At 43.2% G+C, this 26,037-nt stretch overlaps 1 protein-coding gene across 3 annotated transcripts in view; it reads right to left on the bottom strand.

The window, feature by feature from the left end:
* Nucleotides 1-26,037, bottom strand: part of PLD5 (phospholipase D family member 5) — a 441,162-nt gene that overhangs the window by 161,547 nt on the left and 253,578 nt on the right. For all 3 annotated transcript variants that reach the window (XM_033939664.1, XM_033939665.1, XM_033939666.1), the window contains 2 exons: nt 18,203-18,317; nt 7,805-7,932 (listed from right to left, as the gene is read on the bottom strand). In XM_033939664.1, coding sequence (XP_033795555.1) covers nt 7,805-7,932; nt 18,203-18,317 — 243 coding nt within the window. The remainder of the gene's footprint in view (nt 1-7,804; nt 7,933-18,202; nt 18,318-26,037) is intronic.

Below are 26,037 nucleotides of genomic sequence, written 5' to 3'. Positions count from 1 at the left end.
ACTGTTGTTGACAGGATTCATTTGTCAGCATTTCCTGGCCAATAATTGCGACAAATTGCTCTACATTTTCTGCAGCTGACTTGCAGCTAATTTCACTTGTGAGTCCCACAACCCTTCAATTTTGCATCTGCTAATTGAAATAACTGGATTTGCCGACAACTGTATTTTCCTTCATATTTCATGGCCATGCTAAAAATATAATAATAGTCTATAGCGGGGGTATCCGAAAGCGCCACTTTTAGAACCTGGGCCTAACTTTTTACTTTTACTTGAGTATCAAAATTTGCAGTTATCTTTACTTTTACTTAAGTACTTTGACCTACTACTTTAAACAATACTGGCGGCACGCCACTATTCATCTTCCTCACTGAGCAAAGTAGTCATTTAACGTTACCCTCTGTTTTCTGTCCATTTACCAGCTGACTTTTTCATTTTCTTAGGAGTGTGTCATGAGGAACTTTGTTGAAAGCTTTCTGAAAATCTAGATATACCACATCAGCCAGCTCGCATTTATCCACATATTTATTTACACTTTCAAAGAAATGAAGCAAATTGGTGAGGCAAGACTTCCCTTAGCTGAACTCATGCTGACTCTGGCCCATTAAGGCCCCCTTTTATCAAGCGATGATAGAGCGTTTTAGTATGGGCCGGTGAGGTACATGCTCCAACGCTCATAGGAATTGAATGAGTGTCAGAGCATTTACCTCACCAGCCCACGCGAAAACGCTGTACCACGGCTTGATGAAAGGGGCCCTAAACCATGTTTGTCTACATCTTCTCTAATTGTATTCTTTTCACTATCTTGCCTAGAACTGAAATCAGGCTTACCGATTTGTAATTTTCCAGATACCCCTGGAACCCTTTTTAAAAATTGGAGTTATATTGGTCACCCTCCAATTTTCAGGTACTACAGACAATTTTAACAGCAGGTTACAGATCTAACAGCCGATCAGCAATTTCATGTTTGAGTTCTTTCAGTTCTGTGGAGTGTATACTATCCGGTCCAGATGATTTTTCACTCTTTGACTAGTTAATTTGGCTCAGTACATCTTTTAAGTTCACTGAGATTTTGTTCAGCTCCTTAAAAAACATTTCTGATTCAAGTAGATCTCTTATATCTTCTTCCGTAAAGACTAAAGCAAAGAATTCATTCAGTCTCTTCACTATTGTTCTCCCTCTGTGCCCCTTTGGCTCTTTGATGATCTAACAATCCCACAGATTCCCTCAAAGGCTTTTTGCTTCTGATGTACCCTGAAAAACTGCTATTACTACTGTTAGCGCCACCAGACATATGCAGCACTGTACATAGTCACAAAGGAGACAGTCTCTGCTCGAAGGAGATTACAATCTTACAGACAAGGCAGACAAACAGATGCCATGGATACAGTTAGGGGGAATGGTTAACCTGTTGTTACTATGAGTTTTTGCCTCTGTAGCAAGTTTCTCTTCATGTTTTCTTTTAGCCTTCTTTATCAGTGCATCGGAGATTTTACCGCCCTGGCCAGCGATAAAAAAAAAACCCTAACGCGGCTTCATAACAGAGGTGGCTAAATGTTCAATAATAATATATAAGTAAGATGACTAAACAAGTATGTAAAATTTCTCTGAAATTCAAAGCGGTTGCTGAGAAAACTGCAAAATAACTCTAGGGGATTACTTTTTTGCCTCACACTGTATTAGCTCCAGATCACATGCCATATAAGGTGACTGGGTGAGCTTATGGCATGTGATCCAGTCCTAATTTATAAAGGCTTCCTTCATGGTTTTTTCCTTGCAGAAAGACTTATGGATGGTCTTGAAGTGCTATATCCCTGACATAGTTGATACAAAACGTATCAGATTGAACAGGTTATTACATATATTTTTCCTGCATGATGTTTGAACATTTGCTATAAGGAAAGTGATTTTTGACAAGTCCATCTTCTGTATTTTAATGATTGATACTGATATTTATTAGTTAGGTTTTTTTTGGCATTTTGCAAAAGCACCCTACTATAACAATTTCCCCTCACCCTTCAATTTTTGTGTATCTACTTTTCCCCTAGATACCACTGGGCAATTTTTTTAGGAGTCCACTTACTCATATTTCATGCTGCTTTACATGGACAGGTCCCCTATAAAATTAGCTCTGTATCGTTTTGAGTCCATGTAATTAGAATATTACCATCTATATGATCACCTTATTGAGATCAATGTAAGAATTAGACAGATAGGGGCTGATTCTACAAATGGACATCCCAATTGTAGACGGTGGTAGGTGTCCTACCGCTGTATAGCAGCCATTCAAGAAGCACGTTTTTAGAAAGAAAAAAAAACTCCCCGAGGTAGGATTCCTACACTTTAGGCATTTGTCGCGGGTCTAGGGAGACACGTAGGGACACCTAAGCTCGCCCTAGACTTGATGTGGGTGTGGTTTCTCTCAGAAGTGGACTTGATTGAGTTTAAGCTGCCCTAGGAATCTCCTAGAGCTGCAACAGATGCCTGAAATGTAGGCCTGCAAAATGCTGGCCTACATTTCAAATCTTAAAAGCAGACATGGCAGGCTGAGCTGATCGCAGCACGGGAATCCCCAATCGGCTGAGCTGGGCAGGACTCTCTGAAGCTGTGGCTTTGGAGAGTCCTGCTGGCTCAAATGATTGGGGGAAAAATACACCTGCCACAATCAGCTCAGCTGGCTGTTGCGAAGGACCCCCCACACCCACCCAATCAGCAGGAGGGATGCCCACTCCCTCCTGCCCAACACCACCCAACAAGCTCCTCATTGGTGATTGGCAGAATGGATGCCCACTCTCTCCTGCCGCTGGCCCTTTCGATCCACCGACACCCTCCCATGGCGACTGGCAGGATGGATGCCCACTCCCTCCTGCCCAACACCACCCAACAAGCTCCTCATTGGTGATTGGCAGAATGGATGCCCACTCTCTCCTGCCGCTGGCCCTTTCGATCCACCGACACCCTCCCATGGCGACTGGCAGGATGGATGCCCACTCCCTCCTGCCCAACACCACCCAACAAGCTCCTCATTGGTGATTGGCAGAATGGATGCCCACTCTCTCCTGCCGCTGGCCCTTTCGATCCACCGACACCCTCCCATGGCGACTGGCAGGATGGATGCCCACTCCCTCCTGCCCAACACCACCCAACAAGCTCCTCATTGGTGATTGGCAGAATGGATGCCCACTCTCTCCTGCCGCTGGCCCTTTCGATCCACCGACACCCTCCCATGGCGACTGGCAGGATGGATGCCCATTCCCTCCTGCCCCCTCGATCCCCTGATACTCTTAAGTGGTGGGCGCCGGTTAGATAATCAGGGGGTTAGAATCTGATGCGATTCTGTGTGGAACACCGGTAAGCGATTCTCAGCCACTAAGACCAGCGTCCTATATAGAATCAGGCCTATAATCTCATAAAGGAAATTTATTTGCTACAGTTGCCTTGGAGATATATGTGATACTGGATTGTTGCAGCCTTTGTTATTTTAACAGTCTTAAAGAAAACTGAGAGACAAATTAGTGTTTAATATCAGTTTGGCATGTGTTGTTGTTTCAACGACAGACATTGATAGACAGCCTGTGCTGAAATTAGAAATCTGATCTGGTTCTCGGGGCAGCCAATTTACACTGGTTAACAAATTCCTGTTTCAGTTTCCTTCCAGGGAATCTGATAGAAATTGTAGCTGTTCGGAACATCATGCCTTTTTTTTTGGTTTTTGAAGACTGCAGGGTGCTTTCTCTGTTTTAGACTATATTCTTTACAAAAATGCATTGATTCTGCTGAAAAGAAGACCATCCGATTGATGGTCTTCCCATGCCTTTTATTCTGTGATTTCCCAATTCACGACTGAAATACAGCAAGGGAATTTTATTTGAGCGCCCAGCCAAATCAATTATGTTTTCTGCACCATATTGTGTTTCATCACTGCTAAACATTTGCAGAAGTGCCTAACCTACTACTGGGAATTTCTGTAATGTGTAAGGTGAATGAAGCCAATATTCTATGTCAAAGGTAGGCACTGGAAATGTAGGCCTTATATACCCTGGCCTACATTTCTGGTGCCTACCTTTGACATTTTGAAAACAGTGGCATCATCCGAGTGACTTGCGACAGGCACCAGTTTTTCGTTTTTTTGTTTATGCAATTTTTAATTTTACAAGCATATACATCACTTGTTACAGATCAAGAAAAATAGGTTTATAGATACAGAGTATAAAGAAAATAAAACTCTTATTTAGCCATAATATAAGAGATCAAGAAAAGAAATTAAACACTGAGGAAATTGTTAACCTAATACAAGAGAGATGGCAATAGAAGACACGGGCAGCATTTAAATCTATGTATTCAGTGCTGCTATGTAGAGAGCAGTGGCTGCCTCCAGCTCTGTGGGCAGTGGCAATATCCAGCTGCTCTCTGTACAGCTGTGTAGTTTTAAGCTAGGACTGTCTTGGTGGCACTGAAAATTGGTGGCAAGGTTAGCCCAGTGGTAGAGCTGGTGCCTCAGCACCCTGAGGTTGTGGGATCAATTCCCAGTGCTGCTGTTTCTGACCCTGGGCAAGTCACTTAATCCTCCATTGTCCCAGGTACAAAATAAGTATCTGTATAAATGTAAACTACTTTGAATGTGTAAGCCCCAAAAGGCAGTATACAGTTCCCTTTCCCTATAGTTGTTGCTGCCATATGGATAAATGCTTGTGAACATCTGGTCCTGTATATCAATCCTCAGGTATATTAGCTGTAAAGTTACTCAAAACTAGCAAAGCCACAAATTATGGCAAGAAATGTATTTATATAATCCTATAGACCAGGGGTGCTCACACTTTTTTTGGCTTGCGAGCTACTTTTAAAATGATCAAGTCAAAATGATCTACCAACAATAAAATTTTAAAAAACACAAAGCACACTGTACGCAGAGAAAATGTTAATTATCCCCTAGAGATCAAGATGGCGTTGAGAGCAGATGCCTGAGTGGACAGTGCTGAACGTCTCCTGTGTTCAGTGTGTGATGTGACTCTTTCCCGTGTAACATGGGGAAGAGGAAAGGAACTGCTTGCCCTAACCCTCCAGCGATCAGAACCCCCCAGAAAATGACACAGCCAACTATACTCAGCGCATTTGCTTGTTCGGGGGAAGAACACAGACCTACCTCGGAGGCCTATCCAGGTTTAACTGGAAACCTCAGCGCGGGACTGAGCCAGGCAACGCTGAGCCCAGAGCAGAGACTGGTTCCTCCCCAACCCGGAAGCGTTACAGTGCAAGGAGCAGCTGGTGTCTGGTTACCCCAAGAGGGAAGTGTGGATTCCAGCATGAGAGGGACGCCTTCACCGGACTCATTGGAGGAAGGAGCAGGTCAATTTCATCTATATTCTCCTAGCACAGCTAAGGAAGATCTGGGACTTGCTTCAGGTGAGAATGTCATCAATTTTGGGGAGTTAAAAAAGCCAGAGAAGATTGATTTAGAAGCGCTCTGGAAAGCCATATCTGTTATGGACTCCAACCTAAAATTGACTCTTTCTGCTATTAAAACTGATTATGGGACTGTCTATTCCAAGGTGGAGCAACAGGGGGTATTACTATCTACTTTAAAGGAAAAAGTGGAGATGCAAGAAGTTAAGATTAATGAAATGAAAGCGGTTGAAGTAGAAATGGTTAAAGAAAGATCATATATTTCCCGAAAAATGGAAAATTTTGAAAATCAACTGAGAAAGAATAATTTAAGATTTCTAAACTTTCCTAAATGCCCTATCATCTCACCAGTGGAGATGGTTATGGAATATTTTCAAGAGACTTTGGCCATACCGTTGGAAATTTGCCCCCTATTGTGAGAGCTTATTGCCTCAACATTAGAAATCCTTAACAGGAATCTACTCCAGCTGAATTGACTGTAGATAGACAGGCGGATATGAATTTATCTTCATTTTTGGAAACTTCTTTAGAAGTTGTTACTGATAGAACTACCATGCTTGTGACTCTTGCTCTGGAAAGTGACAGGGAATTTGTTCTTCGTCTATATTTCTGTCATATGAATGATCAGTTTTTAGGCTCAAATGTTACAATTTTTCCAGATTTATCTCAAAAAACCCAGAGACGTAGGAAAGAACTCTTGGCCTTGAGGCCCAGAGCCCTGGCTCTGGGAGCAGCATTTCTTGTTAAGTATCCCGCAAAATGTTTTGTTACCTATCAGAATAAAAACTTTGTTTTTTGAGCCTAAACAACTTATAGAATTCATTGAGTCGAGAGAAAAGATGGTAACCGTATCTGATGATATATGATTTGCCAGCGGCAGTAGGAAGGTATATCTATTGCCATCTCTCTTGTATTAGGTTAACAATTTCCTCAGTGTTTAATTTCTTTTCTTGATCTCTTATATTATGGCTAAATAAGAGTTTTATTTTCTTTATACTCTGTATCTATAAACCTATTTTTCTTGATCTGTAACAAGTGATGTATATGCTTGTAAAATTAAAAATTGCATAAACAAAAAAACGAAAAACTGGTGCCTGTCGCAAGTCACTCAGATGATGCCACTGTTTTCAAAATTGTGGCCTGCGCTGAAGGTAGGCACCGGAAATGTAGGCCAGGGTTTATAAGGACTACATTTCCAGTGCCTACCTTTGACATAGAATCATGCTTAGCGGCGCCAAATGCCAACCCCGCCCATAACCACACCTCTTTTGATGTTCAGCGCCGTTAGATGTCTGTGTAGGCACAATTCCAGCACCATGTTTTGTAGGCGCCTCGTGGTGCCTACTTTTTAAAATTTTAATTTGTTTTTAATGTTGTGGTCAATTAAAATGCCATTAATAGCCAATTAAAACAATTAACTTAGGCGCCTGTAGAGCACATACCAGCGACTTCCTAACAGCACCATTTTAAGAATCTGAGCCTTAGTGACTAAAATAATACTTTTTGAGAAAAAGTGCTGCGACTACAATTGCTGTTGTATCACAACAGTGAATACAGCAAATTTAACATCAATTAAAATTAAAATCAGACACTGAACAGAACACTGATCGAGAATCTGTGGCACAAGTTGACTGGAAATATCCCAATGACAGCCAACAACAAAATATGAGCGCAGAGTCAACTGCAGCCTGGAATAGGATTATTACATGTGAAACCTTACAATGACAAGGGGACACTCAATGAAGTTATATAGAAGTACCTTTAAACAAATAGGAGGAAATATTTTTTCCACTCAACAAATAGTTAAGCTCTGGAACTCATTGCCTGAAAATATGGTAACAGTTGTTATCATTGCTGGTTTTAAAAAAAGGACACCTAGGCGCTGCTAAGCGTGATTCTATAAGGGACGCCTAGAGCTGATTGACAACCATGTGGATTGGCGTCTACAAGTTAGGCGCAGTTAGGCACCGTTTATAGAATCAGATCCTATCCAATTAAGTGCCACTGAAAATGCCTGGTTAGTCCTGGACAGGAGATTTAAAGAGCCAGTAACCTCTCCAGGTTAGTTAAATCTTTTTTTTTTTTTTAAATAATCTTTATTAGCATTCTCAAGTGCAACATGTACAAAAACATCAGAATTCTTAGCTCACAAATGCATAAGAAAATACAAGAACACATTAGAAAACATCAGACAAGGTGCAAGCAAAGCTATATGTGGTACTTAAGAACATTTTAAAAGGAATACAAAGCTGAGTCTCACAAAACCCCACTCATTCCCCTCCCCCCATTATGTTCTCCCTTCCCCATCAAACACTTCAATCATTTTGAATGTCAGGCCCTTGATATTTTATGTTAGCTGGGCTAGAATTTCTTTTTAAACACACTTTTATGTTAATGATTTTACCTGCCCCAGCGACTGCTTGTCCAAGCTTGCACTGCCAATATATATATGCTTTCTATCGACAACCCAAAAAGAAGCATGAAGCTGTCCCTCAGTATAAGCAGTCATATTCAGGTACTGTACCTCCACACCTACACAATTTAACAAGAAAACACACATTTCAGGCAGAACTAAATAAACAGTTTACTTCTTTATTTCCTCCCCTTTCTGTACATTTATATCCAAGATACAGTGAACTATACTGTAGCTCAGGGATCTCAAAGTCCCTCCTTGAGGGCCGCAATCCAGTCAGGTTTTCAGGATTTCCCCAATAAATATGCATTGAAAACAGTGCATGCAAATAGATCTCATGCATATTCATTGGGGAAATCCTGAAAACCCGACTGGATTGCGGCCCTCAAGGAGGGACTTTGAGACCCCCTGCTGTAGCTGAAATAAGTAAATATAGCCATAGGACTTAAATTCACTTTGAAAATTTGTACACATTACAAGCATGTTTAGATTTTGAGTTGCAGTGTATCTTACATACATATTAGCCCAGGGGTTCTCAAACTGGCTCGTCTGATTTTCAGGATATCCATAATGATTAAGCAAGATATACTGCCTTCACTGCTTGTAAATTTATTTCATGTATATTCATGGTGGGTGTTTCGTGAGGTCCGAGGGCTAAATGCACTAAAGTCTTCGATCGTCTAACAATCATTGCTAAACCAGTTTGACTGGTTTAGCGACCGATCTAATTTGCCAGCCCGATGCACAAAACGGCTTGCTGCATGGTTTTCCGTGCAGACGTACTTTCTCCAATTCTGGCATGCAAATGAGGTCATTAATATTAAAACCAGCCATCTGATCGCTAGCCTAATATTGCATGCCAGAATTGGATTGGTACTACTTACCTGAAAACACGGACAGGTCTAAACCTGTCGGCAATTGTGTTACCGATAGGTCTGCTTGTTTTTTTTATTTTTTACCATGGGTACAGACGATGTATGTGTGTGTGTAACAAACACACACACAAAATATCCGGCCCATAAAAAAAAAAAATGCTGTTCCGTGCCAGCCCCCCCCCCTCAATGATGGCCCTCCCCGATGACCCACCACATAACCAAAATAGAGGCAGAAGGCATCCCTTCTGCCGCTGAAACCCCTATGCCAGCCCCCCCCCCCCCCGCAGGGCAATAAAAATCGGCAGGAGGATTGCCTACTCCTTCCTGCCACCGTGAAACCCCCTCCCCCGCCAAACCAACACCCCCTCTGAAAGGACCACCCCCAAACTGATCCCTCTCTTCCCTTTCCCCCCTCACATTAAAAAAAACCTCACATAAAAAAAAAAAAAATCAGGAGTAATGCCCACTCCCTCCTGCCCCCAAATGCTTACACGCCCTCCCCTTACACCCCCTCAAACCTCCCCTGGTCATGAAGTAGACAGCAGGAGGGATGCCCAGTCCCTCCTGATCGCAGGCTTGCCACTCCAAAATGGCAGGGCCTTTCCCTTCCAGGTGCATCCTGGGATGCACGGGAAGAGGCCTAAGGCCCTGATTAGTTCAGATGCTTAAGGCTCCTAGCATTCTATAACCTGTGCATTTAAATCCTAGGCATGCCCTTGACCTGCATATGCCCTTCCCACACATAAACCCCCCTAAAATTGACAAAATAGAATTTGCACATGTAACTTCTAGAAAGTGACTAAGGGCAGTTGATGTGCAACTGTTAGTCGGCACCAATTAGCACCAATTAATACCAATTTAAACCAATAATTGGCTGTTAACTTCTATTAACAGCCAATTATTAAATTAAGTTCTATACATAACTAACCTTATTCTATAAATTGCACACACAAATTTCTGTGCTATGCATATTGTACATGTGGCATGCAAATTTATAGAATCAGGGGGTTATTTTATAATAATAATATCTGGGCACCACTGTTCCCTTGAAGCTAAAAAGGAGCCCTACAATTGCACTGCTGGTAGTGGGAGCTGTGCTTCAATACTGTGTTTTTAATCGCTAGGGACAGGCAAGTTTCCTTGAGTCATAGAAACATAGAAAATGATGGCAGAAAAGGGCCACGGCCCATCTAGTCTGCCCACACTAATGACCCACCCCCTAACTTCCTCTGTGAAGAGATCCCACATGCCAATCCCATTTTTTCTTAAAATCTGGCACGCTGCTGGCCTCAATTACCTGTAGTGGAAGATTATTCCAGCGATCAACCACCTTTTCGGTGAAGAAATATTTTCTGGTGTCACTATGAAATTTCCCACCCCTGATTTTCAACGGAAGCCCTCTTGTTGCCATGGGTCCTTTAAGAAAAAAGATATCTTCTTCTACCTCGATACGGCCCGTGACATATTTGAATGTCTCGAACATGTCTCCCCTCTCTCTGCGTTCCTCGAGTGAGTATAGCTGCAACTTATCCAGCCGTTCCTCATATGGGAGATCCTTGAGTCCTGAGACCATCCTGGTGGCCAGTCGCTGAACCGACTCAACTTTCAGCAAATCTTTTTAGTAATGTGGCCTCCAGAATTGTACATAGTATTCCAGATGGGGGTCTCACCATGGATCTGTAAAACGGCATTATGACCTCGGGCTTATGGGTGACAAAACTTCTACGGATACAACCTATGATTTGTCTAGCCTTGGATGAAGTTTTCTCCACTTGATTAGCAGTCTTCATGTCTTCACTAATAAGAACATAAGAACATAAGCAATGCCTCTGCTGGGTCAGACCTGAGGTCCATCATGCCCAGCAATCCGCTCACGCGGCGGCCCAACAGGTCCAGGACCTGTGCAGTAAACCTCTATCTATACCCTTCTATACCCTTTTCCAGCAGGAAATTGTCCAATCCTTTCTTAAACCCAAGAACTGTACTCTGCCCTATAACGTCCTCTGGAAGTGCATTCCAGGTATCCACCACACGTTGGGTAAAGAAGAACTTCCTAGCATTAGTTTTGAATCTGTCCCCTTTCAACTTTTCCGAATGTCCTCTTGTTTTTTTATTTTCTGAAAGTTTGAAGAATTTGTCCCTCTCTACTCTCTCTATGCCCTTCATGATCTTATAAGTCTCTATCATATCCCCTCTAAGTCTCCTCTTCTCCAGGGAAAAGAGACCCAGTTTCTCCAATCTCTCAGCGTATGAGAGGTTTTCCATCCCTTTTATCAAATGTGTCGCTCTCCTCTGAACCCTATCGAGTAATGCCATATCCTTCTTAAGGTACGGCGACCAATATTGGACGCAGTATTCCAGATGCGGGCGCACCATCGCCCGATACAATGGCAGGATAACTTCTTTCGTCCTTGTTGTAATACCCTTCTTGATTATTAAATTAAACAAATTCTTCTCGTCAGTCTTCACCAGAGAGGACACATCCAATATCCCAGAACCCGAAGTGATTATAAACGGGGAACACGACGAAAAGCTGGTGCAACTAGAGGTAAGCAAAGAGGATGTCCTCAGACAGATAGATAGACTGAAGAGCGACAAATCACCAGGCCCGGACGGCATCCACCCAAGGGTACTAAAAGAACTGAGAAACAAAATAGCAGAGACACTTCGCCAAATATGTAACCTCTCCCTAAAAACTGGGGAGATCCCAGAGGACTGGAAAATAGCAAATGTCACGCCCATCTTTAAGAAGGGATCAAGGGGTGACCCGGGAAACTACAGGCCTGTGAGCTTGATCTCGGTTCCGGGAAAGATGATGGAAGCAATGGTAAAGGACACAATCTGCGAACACATTAAAAAAAATGGACAACTGAAGGCGAGCCAGCATGGATTCTGCAAGGGAAGGTCGTGCCTCACAAACTTGCTGTACTTCTTCGAGGGAATAAACAGCCAGATGGATAAGGGGGAATCCATAGACATCATTTACCTTGACTTCCAAAAAGCCTTCGACAAGGTACCTCACGAACGGCTACTAAAAAAGCTGTTGGACCACGGGGTGCAAGGGGATATCTATCGATGGATCAAACACTAGTTGGCAGGCAGGAAACAGATAAAAGGTATGGAAAATTTCTCTTACGCTGACAGGTTAAAAACGCTGGGGCTGTTCTCTCTGAAGAAGAGGAGACTTAGAGGGGACATGATAGAAACCTTCAAAATCCTAAAGGGCATAGAGAAAGTGAATAAGAACAGATTCTTCAAACAGTGGGGAGCCACAAGCACTAGGGGTCACTCGGAGAAATTGAAAGGGGACAGGTTTAGAACAAATGCTAGGAAGTTATTTTTTACCCAGAGGGTGGTGGACACATGGAACAAGCTTCCGGAGGAGGTGAAAAGCCAGAACTCTGTACAGGGGTTCAAGGAAGGTTTGGATAGGTTCCTGGAGGATAAGGGGATAGAGGGGTACAGATAGAACTTGAGGTAGGTTATAGAAGTGGTCAGTAACCACTTCACAGGTTGCGGACCTGATGGGCCGCTGCGGGAGCGGACCGCTGGGCAGGATGGACCTCTGGTCTGACCCAGTGGAGGCAACTTCTTATGTTCTTATTATGCCTAGCATTCTATTTGCTTTCTTAGCGGCCGCTGCGCACTGTGCCGTCGGCTTCATTGTCATGTCCACCATTACCCCCAAGTCCCTTTCTTGGCTACTCTCATTCAATAATATCCCTCCCATCGTATAGTTGTACCTCGGGTTTCCGCTTCCCACATGCAATACTTTACATTTCTAAACGTTGAACTTCATCTGCCATCTCGCCGCCCATTCCCCCAGTTTGTTCAAGTCCCTTTGCAATTCTTCGCATTCCTCTTTAGTCCCAGCTCCACTAAATAGTTTTGTATCGTCCGCAAATTTTATTATCTCACACTTCATCCCTGTTTCTAGATCATTTATGAATATATTAAATAGCAGCGGCCCGAGCACCGAACCCTGCGGAACACCACTCATGACCCTCATCCAGTCCGAGTAGTGGCCCTTCACCCCTACCCTCTGTTTCCTACCCGCCAACCAGTTTCTGATCCATCTATGTACGTCTCCGTCCACTCCATGGTTCTTCAGTTTCCGGAGTAGACGTTCGTGAGGCACCTTGTCAAAGGCTTTCTGGAAATCAAGGTATACGATGTCTATGGGGTCTCCTCTGTCCATCCGTTTGTTAATTCCTTCAAAGAAGTGCAATAAGTTTGTTAGGCACGATCACCCCCAAGTCTCGTTCTGCTACAATTCTTGCTAGGGTCTCACCATTTAGGGTGTAAGTCCTGCATGGATTTTTGCTGCCAAGGTGCATGACCTTGCATTTTTTTGCATTGAAACTTAGTTGCCAAGTCTTTGACAAATGCTCCAGTAGGAGTAGGTCATGCGTCATACTGTCGGGCATTGAGCTTTTATCGGGCACTGTGCTTTTATCTATTGTGCTCTTGCCTACTATGTTGCATAGTTTGGCGTCATCGGCGAATAATGTAATTTTACCTCGAAGCCCCTTAGCCAAGTCTCTTACGAAGATGTTGAATAGGATCGGGCCCAAGACCGAGCCCTGCGGCACTCCGCTGATCACTTCCGTCATTTCGGAAGGGGTGCCGTTTACCACCACCCTTTGAAGTCTACCTCCAAGCCAGTCCTTAACCCATGCAGTTAATGTTTCACCTAATCCCATTGAACTCATCTTGCTCAATAACCTGCGGTGTGGGACGCTATCAAACGCTTTGCTGAAGTCCAAGTACATGACGTCCAGGGACTCCCCTATGTCCAGCTTTCTTGTTACCCAGTCAAAGAAGCTGATCAGATTGGATTGGCAGGACCTTTCCTTTGAAAATCCATGTTGATGGGAATCTCGTAGATTCTCCTCATTCAGGATCATATCTAATTGGCGTTTGATTAGAGTTTCCATAAGTTTACTCACTATCGATGTGAGACTCACCGGTCTGTAGTTCACAGCCTCCATCCTGCATCCTTTTTTGTGGAGTGGAATGACATTAGCCGTTTTCCAGTCCAACGGGACTTTTCCTGTACTTAGGGAAAGATTGAAGAGCGTGGATAACGGTTCCGCCAAGACGTCTCTCAACTCCCTGAGCACCCTAGGGTGTAGTTTGTCTGGTCCCATAGTTTTGTTCATATTGAGTCTTGATAGCTCATAGTAGACACTGCTGGGCGTAAACTCGAAATTTCAAAACGGGTCTTCCAAGCTTTCCCTTGTCTGCACCTGAGGGCCGGATCCCGATGCCTCGCAAGTGAAGACTGAGTAGAAGTATTCATTTAAGAGTTTGGCTTTATCGGAGTCCGATTCTACATAGTTCCCATCGGGTTTCCTAAGGCGTTCTATCCATTCTGTGTTTCTTTTTCTGTCACTAATATATCTGAAGAAGGATTTATCGCCCTTCTTGATGTTCTTTGTTAGATTCTCCTCCATTCGGAATTTGGCCTCTCTGATTGCTGTTTTGACTTGTTCAGATAGTCTTCCCTAGATTCTTGCTTCCCTGATTGTTTGTAGGAGATGAATGCTCTTTTCTTCTTTTTTATGAGGTCTGAGATCTCCGCAGAGAACCACTGTGGTTTATTGTTTCTTCGCCGTTTACTTACTGATTTTATATAGCGGTTGGTTGCTTCGTGTATGGTTGTTTAAAGAGTTGACCACATTACCTCTATATTATCTGTTTCGGTTTGGTTTTGCAGTGCCTGATGGATGAAATCTCCCATGGTTTCGAAGTTTGTGCCCTTAAAGTTGAGGACCTTAGTTAATGTGCTTGATTTAGTGAAACCTTTCCTGAGGTTGAACCATATCATATTGTGGTCACTGGAGGCCAACGTATCACCTACTGAGACCTCTGTGATGCTTTCTCCGTTGGTGAGTATCAGGTCCAGTATCGCCTGATCCCTAGGGGCTCTAATACCATTTGTCTGAGTCTTGCTCCCTTTATAGAGGTTAATAGCTTTCTGCTGCTGCTGGTCGTGGAGGAAAGTTTGTTCCAATCCACATCAGGCATATTGAAATCACCTAACAATACTGTGTCTCCACGCAAAGCGATATTCTCTATGTCTTCGACTAATTCTATATCCAGGTCATCCTGTTGTCTTGGAGGTCTGTATACTACGCCAAGATACAGGCATTTGTCCTTCCCCCTGGCCAAATTCACCCAGAGGGATTCCCCGGTGTACTTGACATCTGCAATTTTGGTAACTTTGATGTCCTCTTTAGTGTATAGTGCTACCCCTCCTCCCATTTTGCCCTCTCTGTCTCAACAAAGTAAGTTGTAACCTGGTATAGCCATATCCCACCCATGAGAGTCCGTGAACCAGGTCTCGGATATCGCCACCACATCTAGGTTGGTGTTCCTCATTTCCTTCTCTAATTCCAGAATCTTGTTGCCCAAACTGTGGGTACTGACGTACATAGCCCTCCATACCTTATATTTGCTATGACTCTGTGGAGATATTCCCGCTTGATCTAATTTGACTCCATTAGTACTGTTTGCAATGTGTGTACTTACCCCAGGCTCAGAAATGCAATGTGTACTTACCTCAGACTCAGAAATGGATTGGCAACTTACCTCGCCAGGTTGGTTACTTATGCCAGTACTTGAGTGGGTACCCTCCCCCTAACTTACCTAGTTTAAAGCCCTATGAAGTAGGCGGGCTAGTCGGTGTCCAAAGACGTTCTTTCCCTTCTGGTCAGGTGGAGCCCGTCTGGTCCCTGTAGTCCTTGCAACGCCTCTCCATGGTTCAGGAACCCGAAGTTCATCTCCTTGCACCATCCGTGCAGCCAGTCGTTTGTCCTCTGGATACGATCTCCCTGGCTCTTCCCTTGCCCCTCATTGGGAGGATCGAGGAGAAGACCACCTGAGCTTCCATCCTCCTCAGCTTCTCTCCCAGGGCTCCAAAGTCTGCAGGTATGCTCTCCGGGGTGTTTCTGGCAATGTCGTTTGTTCCAAAGTGGATGAGAAACATGGGGAAGTGGTCTTGGGGCTTGATGAGTCTGTCTAGGCAGACGGTTACATCCCGGATCCTGGCCCCTGGCAGACAGCAAACCTCTCTCGATTGCATATCTGGTCTGCAAATTGGTCCCTCAGTGCCCCTCAGCAGGGAAACCACAATGACTACCACTCTGTGCTTCTTTGGGGGAAGCTGATCTGTTGTCTCCGGAACCAGAACCGCCTGTTGGACCACTTCCTGTACCTCATTGTCAGGTCCTTCCTGTAACAGCTGGAATCTGTTCCTCAAGGTAATTTGTGGGAAAGATGTAAAACTGCCCTGTATACGAGAGAAAGAGACAGAAGAAGAGGAAGGTCTTCTGTGTTTGCCTGTGGAGGAAGTTACCAGCTGCCAGGAGTCAGCGTCTCCAGCCTCTTCTTGTACCCCAATCGTTGGTTTCAAAGTTGCAGGTTTGGTCGGTTTGGGCGTCTTGAGGATGGTCTTGTCTGGCTCCTGCTCGGTGATCTGGGACAGCTCCTGGATGATTCCATCGATGAAGGCCTCGTTTTCTCGGATGCTTCTCAAGTGCTGTACCTCCTCTTGCAGGCTCCTCAGCTCCTGCAATATGTCTCTGTCTAGCTGATCCATCTCTTCTGTCTGTGTGGAGACTGTAGTCTTCTGCTTGGGGATGGCCTTGGTCTGTACAGAGACCTCTGTCCTCCGTCCTGGCTCTCCCTCTGTCTGTACGTGGACTGTGGCCATCCACTGGATCCCTTCTGTGACTGGGCTGCCGATCTTGATTGTAGTCTTGTTGCTTCTAGTTCTTCCGGTCATTTTTTTTTCTTTGTTTAGATATTTGTTAGTTAGTTATGTCTGCCTGTGAGTTAGTTAGCTAGAAAAAGTCCACCTGTTAGATAGTATGAAAATCTGCCTGTCAGAGTTTGAAAGTTTGAAGGATAAAGGTAGGTAGTTAGTTAATTGTAGTTAAGTCTGCCTGTTTGTTAGTGAGCTAGAAAAGGCTGCTTGTTAAATAGTTTGAAAGGTTGAAGGGTAGAGTGACTGATAAGGTCTGCCTGTTGTTTAGTTTGAGAGGTCTGTCTGCTTGTTGGCTAGTTAGAAAGGTCTGTCTGGTTTGAAAATTTGATAGAAAGTTTAAAAGAGAGTCTGAAAGTTAATTGGCTAGTTGTTTGTATTCCGCCTTGCTATGTGTTGAGACTTACTTTGGTGGTTATCTGGAGCCCTTCCTAGAAGCCCTTCTTGAGGCCCTTCGCAAAGGCGCTCTCGCTAAGGTGAGCGCCTTTGCCGCGCGCCGAATGGCTGCGCGATGTTGGCTCGTCCCCTTTTATGGGGGAGTTTGGCTGGTGACGTCGGGGAGTGGGCAGAGTTAGTTCTCGCCTCTTCCCCTCTCCGTGTTCCTTTCCGCTCCTCTGACTGCTTTCTCCACCTCCCCCTCCACTACTGCCTTCTCTGCTCCTCTCTCCGCTATTGCTGCCTTCACCGCTCCTCTCTCCACTCCTACTGCCTGCTCCGCTCCCTTCTCCGCTCTTTCCCTGCTAGCACACTTCTCCCCTCCTTTCTCCGCTCATGCACTGCTAGCACACTCTCTGCTCCCTGCTCCGCTCACTGTACTGCCACATGCTCGGGACTAGGCGCAGCTCCTACAGTCTCCCGTTGGCTCATCCCCTTTTATGGGGGAGTTTGGCTGGTGACGTCGGGGAGTGGGCAGAGTTAGTTTTCGCCTCTTCCCCTCTCCGTGTTCTTTTCCGCTCCTCTGACTGCTTTCTCCGCCTCCCCCTCCACTACTGCCTTCTCTGCTCCTCTCTCCGCTATTGCTGCCTTCACCGCTCCTCTCTCCACTCCTACTGCCTGCTCCGCTCCCTTCTCCGCTCTTTCCCTGCTAGCACACTTCTCCGCTCCTTTCTCCGCTCATGCACTGCTAGCACACTCTCTGCTCCCTGCTCCGCTCACTGTACTGCCACATGCTCGGGACTAGGCGCAGCTCCTACAGTCTCCCGTTGGCTCATCCCCTTTTATGGGGGAGTTTGGCTGGTGACGTCGGGGAGTGGGCAGAGTTAGTTTTCGCCTCTTCCCCTCTCCGTGTTCTTTTCCGCTCCTCTGACTGCTTTCTCCGCCTCCCCCTCCACTACTGCCTTCTCTGCTCCTCTCTCCGCTATTGCTGCCTTCACCGCTCCTCTCTCCACTCCTACTGCCTGCTCCGCTCCCTTCTCCGCTCTTTCCCTGCTAGCACACTTCTCCGCTCCTTTCTCCGCTCATGCACTGCTAGCACACTCTCTGCTCCCTGCTCCGCTCACTGTACTGCCACATGCTCGGGACTAGGCGCAGCTCCTACAGTCTCCCGTTGGCTCATCCCCTTTTATGGGGGAGTTTGGCTGGTGACGTCGGGGGGTGAGTCCTGTAGTGCTTGCCTCTCCCTCATTATTGAAAATGTAATAGTGCAGTGTGGTAGTACATTTTTATGTTTGATAATGCAGCTAAAATTATTTTATGCAATGGCATTATATATCCTATGAGTATAGCATGCCAAGACCTTGGCCTTACCATTTCTTTTCAAGTCCTGCAGAACTTCAGATGTGTTGTGTTGAACATCACTCATTAATTTTATATCAATATTCCGAGACTTCAGTTCTTTCAACTTTTCACAAAGATACTGGCCCTGATAAAGTTGTTTAAAAAAAAAAATAGAATAAGAGGAAACATATGAAGGTAAATCTATTTTTGAAAATATGATCTCAATTTAATAATAAATTCATTTTTGTATGGTAGAGGTGAGTCTCAGGTAAGGACAGTGGGGTTCATCTGAGTTTGCAAAGTTAACAGTTACAATTATTTACGGGGGGAGAGAGTGATCCTTTTACCAAGCTGTGGTAAATTCTAGTATAGTGTATTACAAACTGTGTGCCACGGCACACTAGTGAGCTGCAGCAGATTCATGGTGTGCCCCGACGAGATGCTGGTAAGGAGGACAGGCACCAGCGCCAGCTGACTGCTTATAGGACATGCCTCTCACGGTAAGAAGCACGACCTGTAGACAGTCAGCCAGCACTGATGACTCTCCTCCTCGCTGGCGTCTCTCCTCCTCTCCTCCAGGATCACCCACCAAAGTGACAGATTCAGGGTCACGGCCAGATGGGCCTCTGCGCATGCGCAGACATTGACATGATGATGTCACACATGCACGTGATGTCAACATGTTGATGTCCGCGAACTTCCGGGTGCCTTCTGGTCAGGGCACTGGTTTTAGTATGCCACCAGCTGAAAAGTTCATCTGATAAGCTTAGAACTAGTTATCCTAGAAACCACACTATTTATAAAGGATAATGGAAATCACCTTGGCCTCAGTACATCACAACCCCTAAATTAAGGAGTCAAGAAAAACATTGATTAAATGGTTTCTCAATGACATTAGTTTTTCTTAATTTATTTAATTTTCTATATTTTGGGAAACTTCAGTGACTTCATTGCAATGTCTCCTTCAGAGTAATTTTAGTTTAACAAATTCTATATGATACGAGTACAATCTATCAAAGAGTCCATCATCAACCCTTAACATTACCAAGGGTTGTAAATCCATGTCATGGAGAATATGCTTATCATGGGTTACACAGCAATAGACTTTTGTCACTGCATAAGCCACAAACCCAACTGAACATAAATGCTTTGAAATATGATGCAAAAGATAAACTATTAGCAACTGATATTGTTATCTGAGGGGTTTTATCAGCATGGTAGATATAAAGAATTCCTTCTGCCCCTCTTTTTGTTTTCATTCTCTTTTCCATACTCATAAAATCTCAATGTTGTTGTGGTTAAATGTCATTGAGTCGGTATTCTCATGGTGGCCCTCTGGATAGTTGCCCTGAACTTTGTTCGGTCTTTATCCAGATGACTAATCATTAATAGAATTGCATCCATAGCTTCTGTTATTGTATCAATCCATCATATTGGTTGTCTTCCTCTTTTGCACTGATGTTCAACTTTGCCAAGCATGTCTTTTGCTTTGCATGATATGTAGAAAGTATGAAAATCAAAGTCTTGTCATTTATTTATTTCACAATATTTATATTTCACACTAGAACTGTCCGATTCAAGAAAACAATATTTGGATTTGATTCAATTTTGTCAATTGAATCAATTTTTAGATTCAATATGATTCGATTTGCTTTAAAATTAGTTGGTAGGTTTATTTTGCTGGCTCTTCACCCATCCTACCCGACTTTGGCCTCTCCAACCCCATGCCATCACTGTTAAAGTGTAAACAGAACAAACACTGCTAGGTCCTAGCTCGCGCTTGTTGTCTAACACCAGCTCTGTCAGGATACATATTTCATATCTGACATATTATAATCACAAAATAGAAAATAAAATAATTTTTTTCTACCTTTTGTTGTCTGGTCATTTACTATTCAAATCATATTAATCCCAGGCTCTGGTTTCTGTTTGTCTTCTGTTAACTCACTCACCAGTGTCTCAGTTAGGGCACTGGTGTTTGACCTAAGGGCTGCTGCAGCAGAGGACTGCTGGGCACGATGGACCACTGGTCTGACCCAGCAGCGGCAATTCTTATGTTCTTTTTTCATGCTCACCAATCATCTTCCATCTCTGTATCTCCCTTCTCTCTCCTCCTCCCTGCAGGTCCAGCACCCACTAAAAGTCCAGTCTTAAGAAAAAATTTCTACCTATCCCCTCTTCTCAGGTCCTCCCCTGCCCGTTTCTGAGGGGCCAGCACCCTCTCTCTCTTCCCTTCCCTCCAACCTTCCCACCCCACGTGGCCAGCATCTTCTTTCTCATCCCTTCTTTCTAGCCCCCCACCCCTTATGGCCAGCACACTCTCTCTATTTTCTTCCCTTCTCTCCAGTCCCCCCACCTCATGTGGCCAGCATCCTCTCTCTCTTCCCACCAGCTCCAGCTACTCAAGCCCCCCCCCCCCCAATGGTTCCAGCATGCTCTCTCCCTTCTAGGTCTTCCCAAATCCTTCCTGGGTCCAACAGCAGCAGCAGCATCACACAACCCTTCACTCCCGTGTGGGTCCAAGTCCACTAGTGGCTGTGCCCTCCCCGTGTGGGTCCGAAAGCCGCATGGGTTCTTCACCGAAAGGGTGGTTGACCATTGGAATGATCTTCCACTTCAGGTAGTTGAGGCCAGTAATGTGACTGACTTTAAGAACAAATGGGATCAACACGTGGGTTCACTTCAAAGAAGAACTTAGAGGGGAGGGTTATTTGAGTGGGCAGACTTGTTGGGCCGAAGGCCCTTTTCTGCTGTCATATTCTATGTTTCTATGGGTCCAATGGTAGAAGCAGCACAAAGAGTACCAGAGGTTCTTAGCCCTCACCATCAATCTGCACAGGACTGCTCTTTGGCTTTCCCTCTGTTGTTCTTCCTTCTGATGTATCTTCCTGTTTTGCAAAACAAGATGTTACATCAAAAGGAAGGGCTCCAGCAGAGGGAAAGCCCAAGAGCAGGCCTGAATCAATGAGTCTGATTTTTTTTTTTAATAACGAATCGATTCAGCCAAACTGAATTGGTGAATCCATTTGAATTGGGCAGCACAATTCCACACCATCTCCATCATTCTAGGAAGACAAAAATCATACATAATTCTAATATCAAACAACCTAATAATTAAACAATGTTATAATACATTAGAAAAATAAAACTTATAAAACAAAAAATAAAATACATCCTTAAGACTAATCACTTAAGCTGTCAGTATTTGGGCTCATACTAGTATTACTGAAAATCATATCAGAAGATTTTCAAGCCATCTGATAAACTTGTTGAACTAAGATGGCTTTCAAAGCAATCTTAAAAGTCTTTCATATCTCTTAATGATTGCACATCGGGGGGCAACACATTCTAGGGTGTTGGGTACACTATATATATATAATATTGAGGACCTGTAATCATCAAGATGTATTACTTTATAAGAATGCACATTCATCAGATTAGCTGTAGAGGAACAAAGCATTTGAGCTTCCAAGGGAAGCTTAGATTTAATCTCCCCCAATATCAAATGATTTGTTCTTCTGGCAGTCCACAGTGTAATTCAGTCTAATTTCTCTGTTTTTTCACTTTCCTTCAGGCCTATAAATAGATAAAAAAATGTCTGATGTGATACTTTGTCCTTGTTCATCTGAAACACTGGTGGCAATGATGATTGATCATCCTGCCTACTGACTCACTATCCTTCTAGAGACCTGTCAAATTTATATTTGAATTGATTTTATGTATAGTTGTAAATACTGCTAGCAAAATGTTATAGAATGTCACCTCACTCAATAAGAATTCAGGCAGATATTCATAGTGCCAACATGTAGGATATTCACTGGCACTAATCAGAATGGTGCTGAATATTCCTTCTAACTATTGTGGAACTATAAAAACAGTGCTGGGGGTCAGCTATAAATGGAACGAGAAGTTATATAATTATCCCCAATTCTGTATATGTTGCCTTACATTGGATGTGCAAATTGGTGCACAGCCAATTTGCATACACAACTTAATTGTTTAACAAGGTTTTAATAATGATACTGTTAGTTAATGTTTTATTGTGTTTGTTCTGTCGAAACATGTTTTAGTATTTTTAATAAGCATGCATGTAATTTTGTAAACTGCATAGTTTTTATGCGGTATATAAATTTTTAAATAAATAAACAAGCCTAATTGGCGCTGATAATTGGAAATTAACACTTCATAATTGACAGTAATTAAAAGTTACACACGCAGCTTTGAAAGTGCGATTCTATAAAAAGTATGCGCTTGCTGTAGTGCGTGACTGTGAAAAAGGGGCCTGGTCAGGGAAGGGGCATGGGCAGATTGTGAATATTCCTACAAAGGTGCACCGCTATAAACTATGCCCAATGAGTACGCCTAAACGTTACTGTGTGTGGTGCACTGGTGCTTGGAGCGAGTCTATGAAAGATATATGCACCTTGTAGACTTTAACTAAGGGCTCCTTTTTACGAAGCCGTGTTAGCGGTTTAACGCACGTAATAGTGCGCACTAATTTGCCAGCCGCGCTAGCTGCTACCGCCTCCTCTTGAGCAGGTGGTAGTTTTTTGGCTAGCGCGGGGGTTAGCGCGCGCTAAGAAGGTGCATGCGATAAAGCCGCTAACGCGGCTTCGTAAAAGGAGCCCTAAGGGTCGTTCTAGTCAGCGCAGAGTTTTAGTGCCCACACTCATATTCAGAACTCCAAGGGGGATAATTTTATAAGTCATTTCCACACATTTATATTTATCCAACACAGGCTTTTCCTGTAACAATGTGCCACAAATTATAACTTCATACGATAAAGGAATAAATGACTCTAAAATAAGATTGATTTGTCCCCATATTGACCTACAGAAACTAAGTATCATTGGACAAAAATATAACAGATGATCTAATGATCACAAGAAATTGGAAATGTCATGACAGACTTAATTACATGTTCTGGTGGGCGAGCGTATGCAATACATATAAATATGAAAGAATGCTTAGGTTTAAGTAATACATTTAATAAAATATGGAACCCATTGACTGCCTTTGTTAACAAATAATAAGGATATTGTAATTATTGATTTTCTTTTTCAGATTTCCTTACACATCCAGGGGGAGGGGGGAGGGGAGGGAGGGATATTCTGTAGGTTTAAAATATATGAGTATATTATTGCAATAAAAATATGATTTAAGGTATTTATGTTTGGATGATAGGGGGGAAATGGTTGTTACATTTATATTTTGTGTGTTAAGGTGCATTTTATGCAAGCTTTTAATTTTATAATATCTGTAATGCACTGCCATTGTCTAAAATTCAATAAAGTTTTTTGTTTTTTTTTAAAGTCATTTCCACACATATATGGCTACACATATGCTTAAATTGTCTGTTAAAAATTCCCAATGATGTAAAAGTGCACACATTGATGTGATGGCGTGTACACTTTGCCAGAGTAGAAAGGGACAGAATCTGGGTGAAATGCAGGTGGAGAGTGCAAGAACACACTTAAATGATAAAAGATACTAATTTTACATGTGCACTTTAATAATCTGCTCTCAAGAAGGCGTAAATATCTATGCTGCAACGTCGGTGACATTTCTGCCAGTCATGCTATTATTTTATTAAGATAAATAAGAACCTACTCAGTTATAGAAATAATGTCATATAGTGCTATATAGGCCTGGAGACTCTCAGAAGAAACTAAAGGATACTCTTTGGCTATGGAATCTTATATAGAAAGTGATAAGGACCATTTCAAGTCCCCCTTGCATGATAGTTTTGGAGGAAAATTTATGAGGGAACACATTCTACAGGCAACCTGGCCAGAGACTTAAGAGATAAGCAAGGACAGAGCTGGGATGCTATAGCAACCTGGTAAGTAATGGCAAAAAAATGTCATTTTGAAAGAAAGCAGATAATTCTCACTGAATGGTAGCAGTGTAAGAAAAAAGGCTATTTAATAGCAGGAAGGAATTTCTTTTATTTGACCAAAGTAAAGTCCACACACTTTCTCTCTTTGTTCCACTTAGAGTCTCTGTCCCTCAGGAGCAATTCTTATTTGTATGTTTATTCTTTATATTACCGGTACTCTTTTTTTAAGAGGTACACTTCAATTCTTATATTAATTTGTATTAACTCTAAATTTATATATTTAACAAAGAAAAGAGTAAAATAAAAATTATTATTCTTAATAAAAGACTCTGAGTTTTTAAATTTTTGAGGGGACAAGCACCGTTGACCAAATGCAGCTTGTCACTATGGGGAGCATTAGGACTTTAAGTTATGGAAAATGACCCTTATCATGACTTAAACAGCCCTAAAGTTGCAGGGCCATAAATAGCAATGCAATATTTATGTCACCTTGTGTTACTCAGTAATGAGATGCAAAACATGCAAATGCATGCTTTGCATCCTCTTATTATGCTAATCACCCAATGCAACTTGCAGTGATATACCGCAAGTCGCATTAGGGCCAAAACATTATGGTAACGTAACCTCAGCTTTTTGATGGGGTTATTTTACAATCTGGGGGCACTGAATTATGCAAAGCTGCAGCTTGATACTCCTAGGCTTCAGGTGCCCATGTAGGCCCCCCGAACACCCCAACTTCCCTGGACAAGTTCATGCTAAACTGGTGAGACTGGACTCATTTAGAGCACTGGTCTTGACCTAGGGGCCACCGCGTGAGCGGAGTTCTGGGCAGGATGGAACACTGATCTGATCCAACAGCGACAATTCTTATGTTCTTATGTTCTATACAGTCCAATGACCAGGATGGTGGCCAGGAGCGATTCCCCATGAGACCTCATTTAGAATATTATGTACAGTTCCGGAGACTGCACCTTCAAAAAGATATAAAAAGGATGGAGTCAGTCCAGAGGAAGGCTACTAAAATGGTGCATGGTCTTTGTCATAAGGCATATGGGGACAGACTTAAAGATCTCAATCTGTATACTTGGAGGAAAGGCGGGAGAGGGGAGATATCATAGAGATGTTTAAATGCCTATGGGGCGTAAATGCGCATGAGTCGAGTCTCTTTCATTTGAAAGGAAGTAGAGAATGACACGGCGATTGTTACCCACGGCTAGCCGCGAGTAGCCGCGGGTAACCCGCCGAAACGGGGAAAGAAAAAATAGTGGTCGCTGCGGGGTGGGGACAAGGCCATTCACCGCCCCGTGGAGCAGTGAATGGACTTGTCTCCGCAGTGAGGCAATCAAAGATCGCGCTCATTTGATAGTCTTCCTCTCCACAAAGCGTCTTGGGAATGGAGAAAAATCAGCGTCCAAGGAATAATTAGCTCCTTTTCAGTATCAGATAATGTGATTTCGTTTGGTTGTTATTTTGTACCTTTAAATCACTCCGTTTCTTAAGTCTTGGATCCTAATTTTGAGGACTAGTGTGTGATTAAGTTGAGAATTATTTTTTTGGATAGAAAGTAATTTTAATGTTATGTTCAATATTATGTTTTCTTAATTGCACTTTCTGTACAAGATGATATGCTTGTTAAATAATGTAAAAATTTCTAAAATAAAAAAAAAATAAAATAAAAAAATGCTTTTCGGTACTATGGAAACTCAGAACCATCAGAAAATACTTTGATACTCCATCCTTCCGCTTACTGGTTCAATCTACCATCCTAAGCCTGCTCGATTATTGCAACATTATTTACTTGGGATCCTTCAAAAAAAAAAAACATCCTAAGACTCAGAGTCATTCAAAATTCGGCAGTTCGGCTGATCTTTAGGCTGAAGAAATGGGAACACATAAGCCCCTACTATCAAAAACTCCATTGGCTGCCCCTAGAGGCCCGAATCCTGTTTAAGTTCTCCTGTCTGTGTTACAAATCAATATTTGGCCTAGCCCCCACTTACCTGGTTTCCCACTTCAATCTGGCAAA

Source organism: Geotrypetes seraphini, chromosome 3 (assembly GCF_902459505.1).
Source record: "Geotrypetes seraphini chromosome 3, aGeoSer1.1, whole genome shotgun sequence".
NCBI lineage: Eukaryota > Metazoa > Chordata > Amphibia > Gymnophiona > Dermophiidae > Geotrypetes > Geotrypetes seraphini.
Note: the sequence above shows the minus strand (reverse complement) of the source record. Positions and strands in the feature narration are given on the sequence as shown.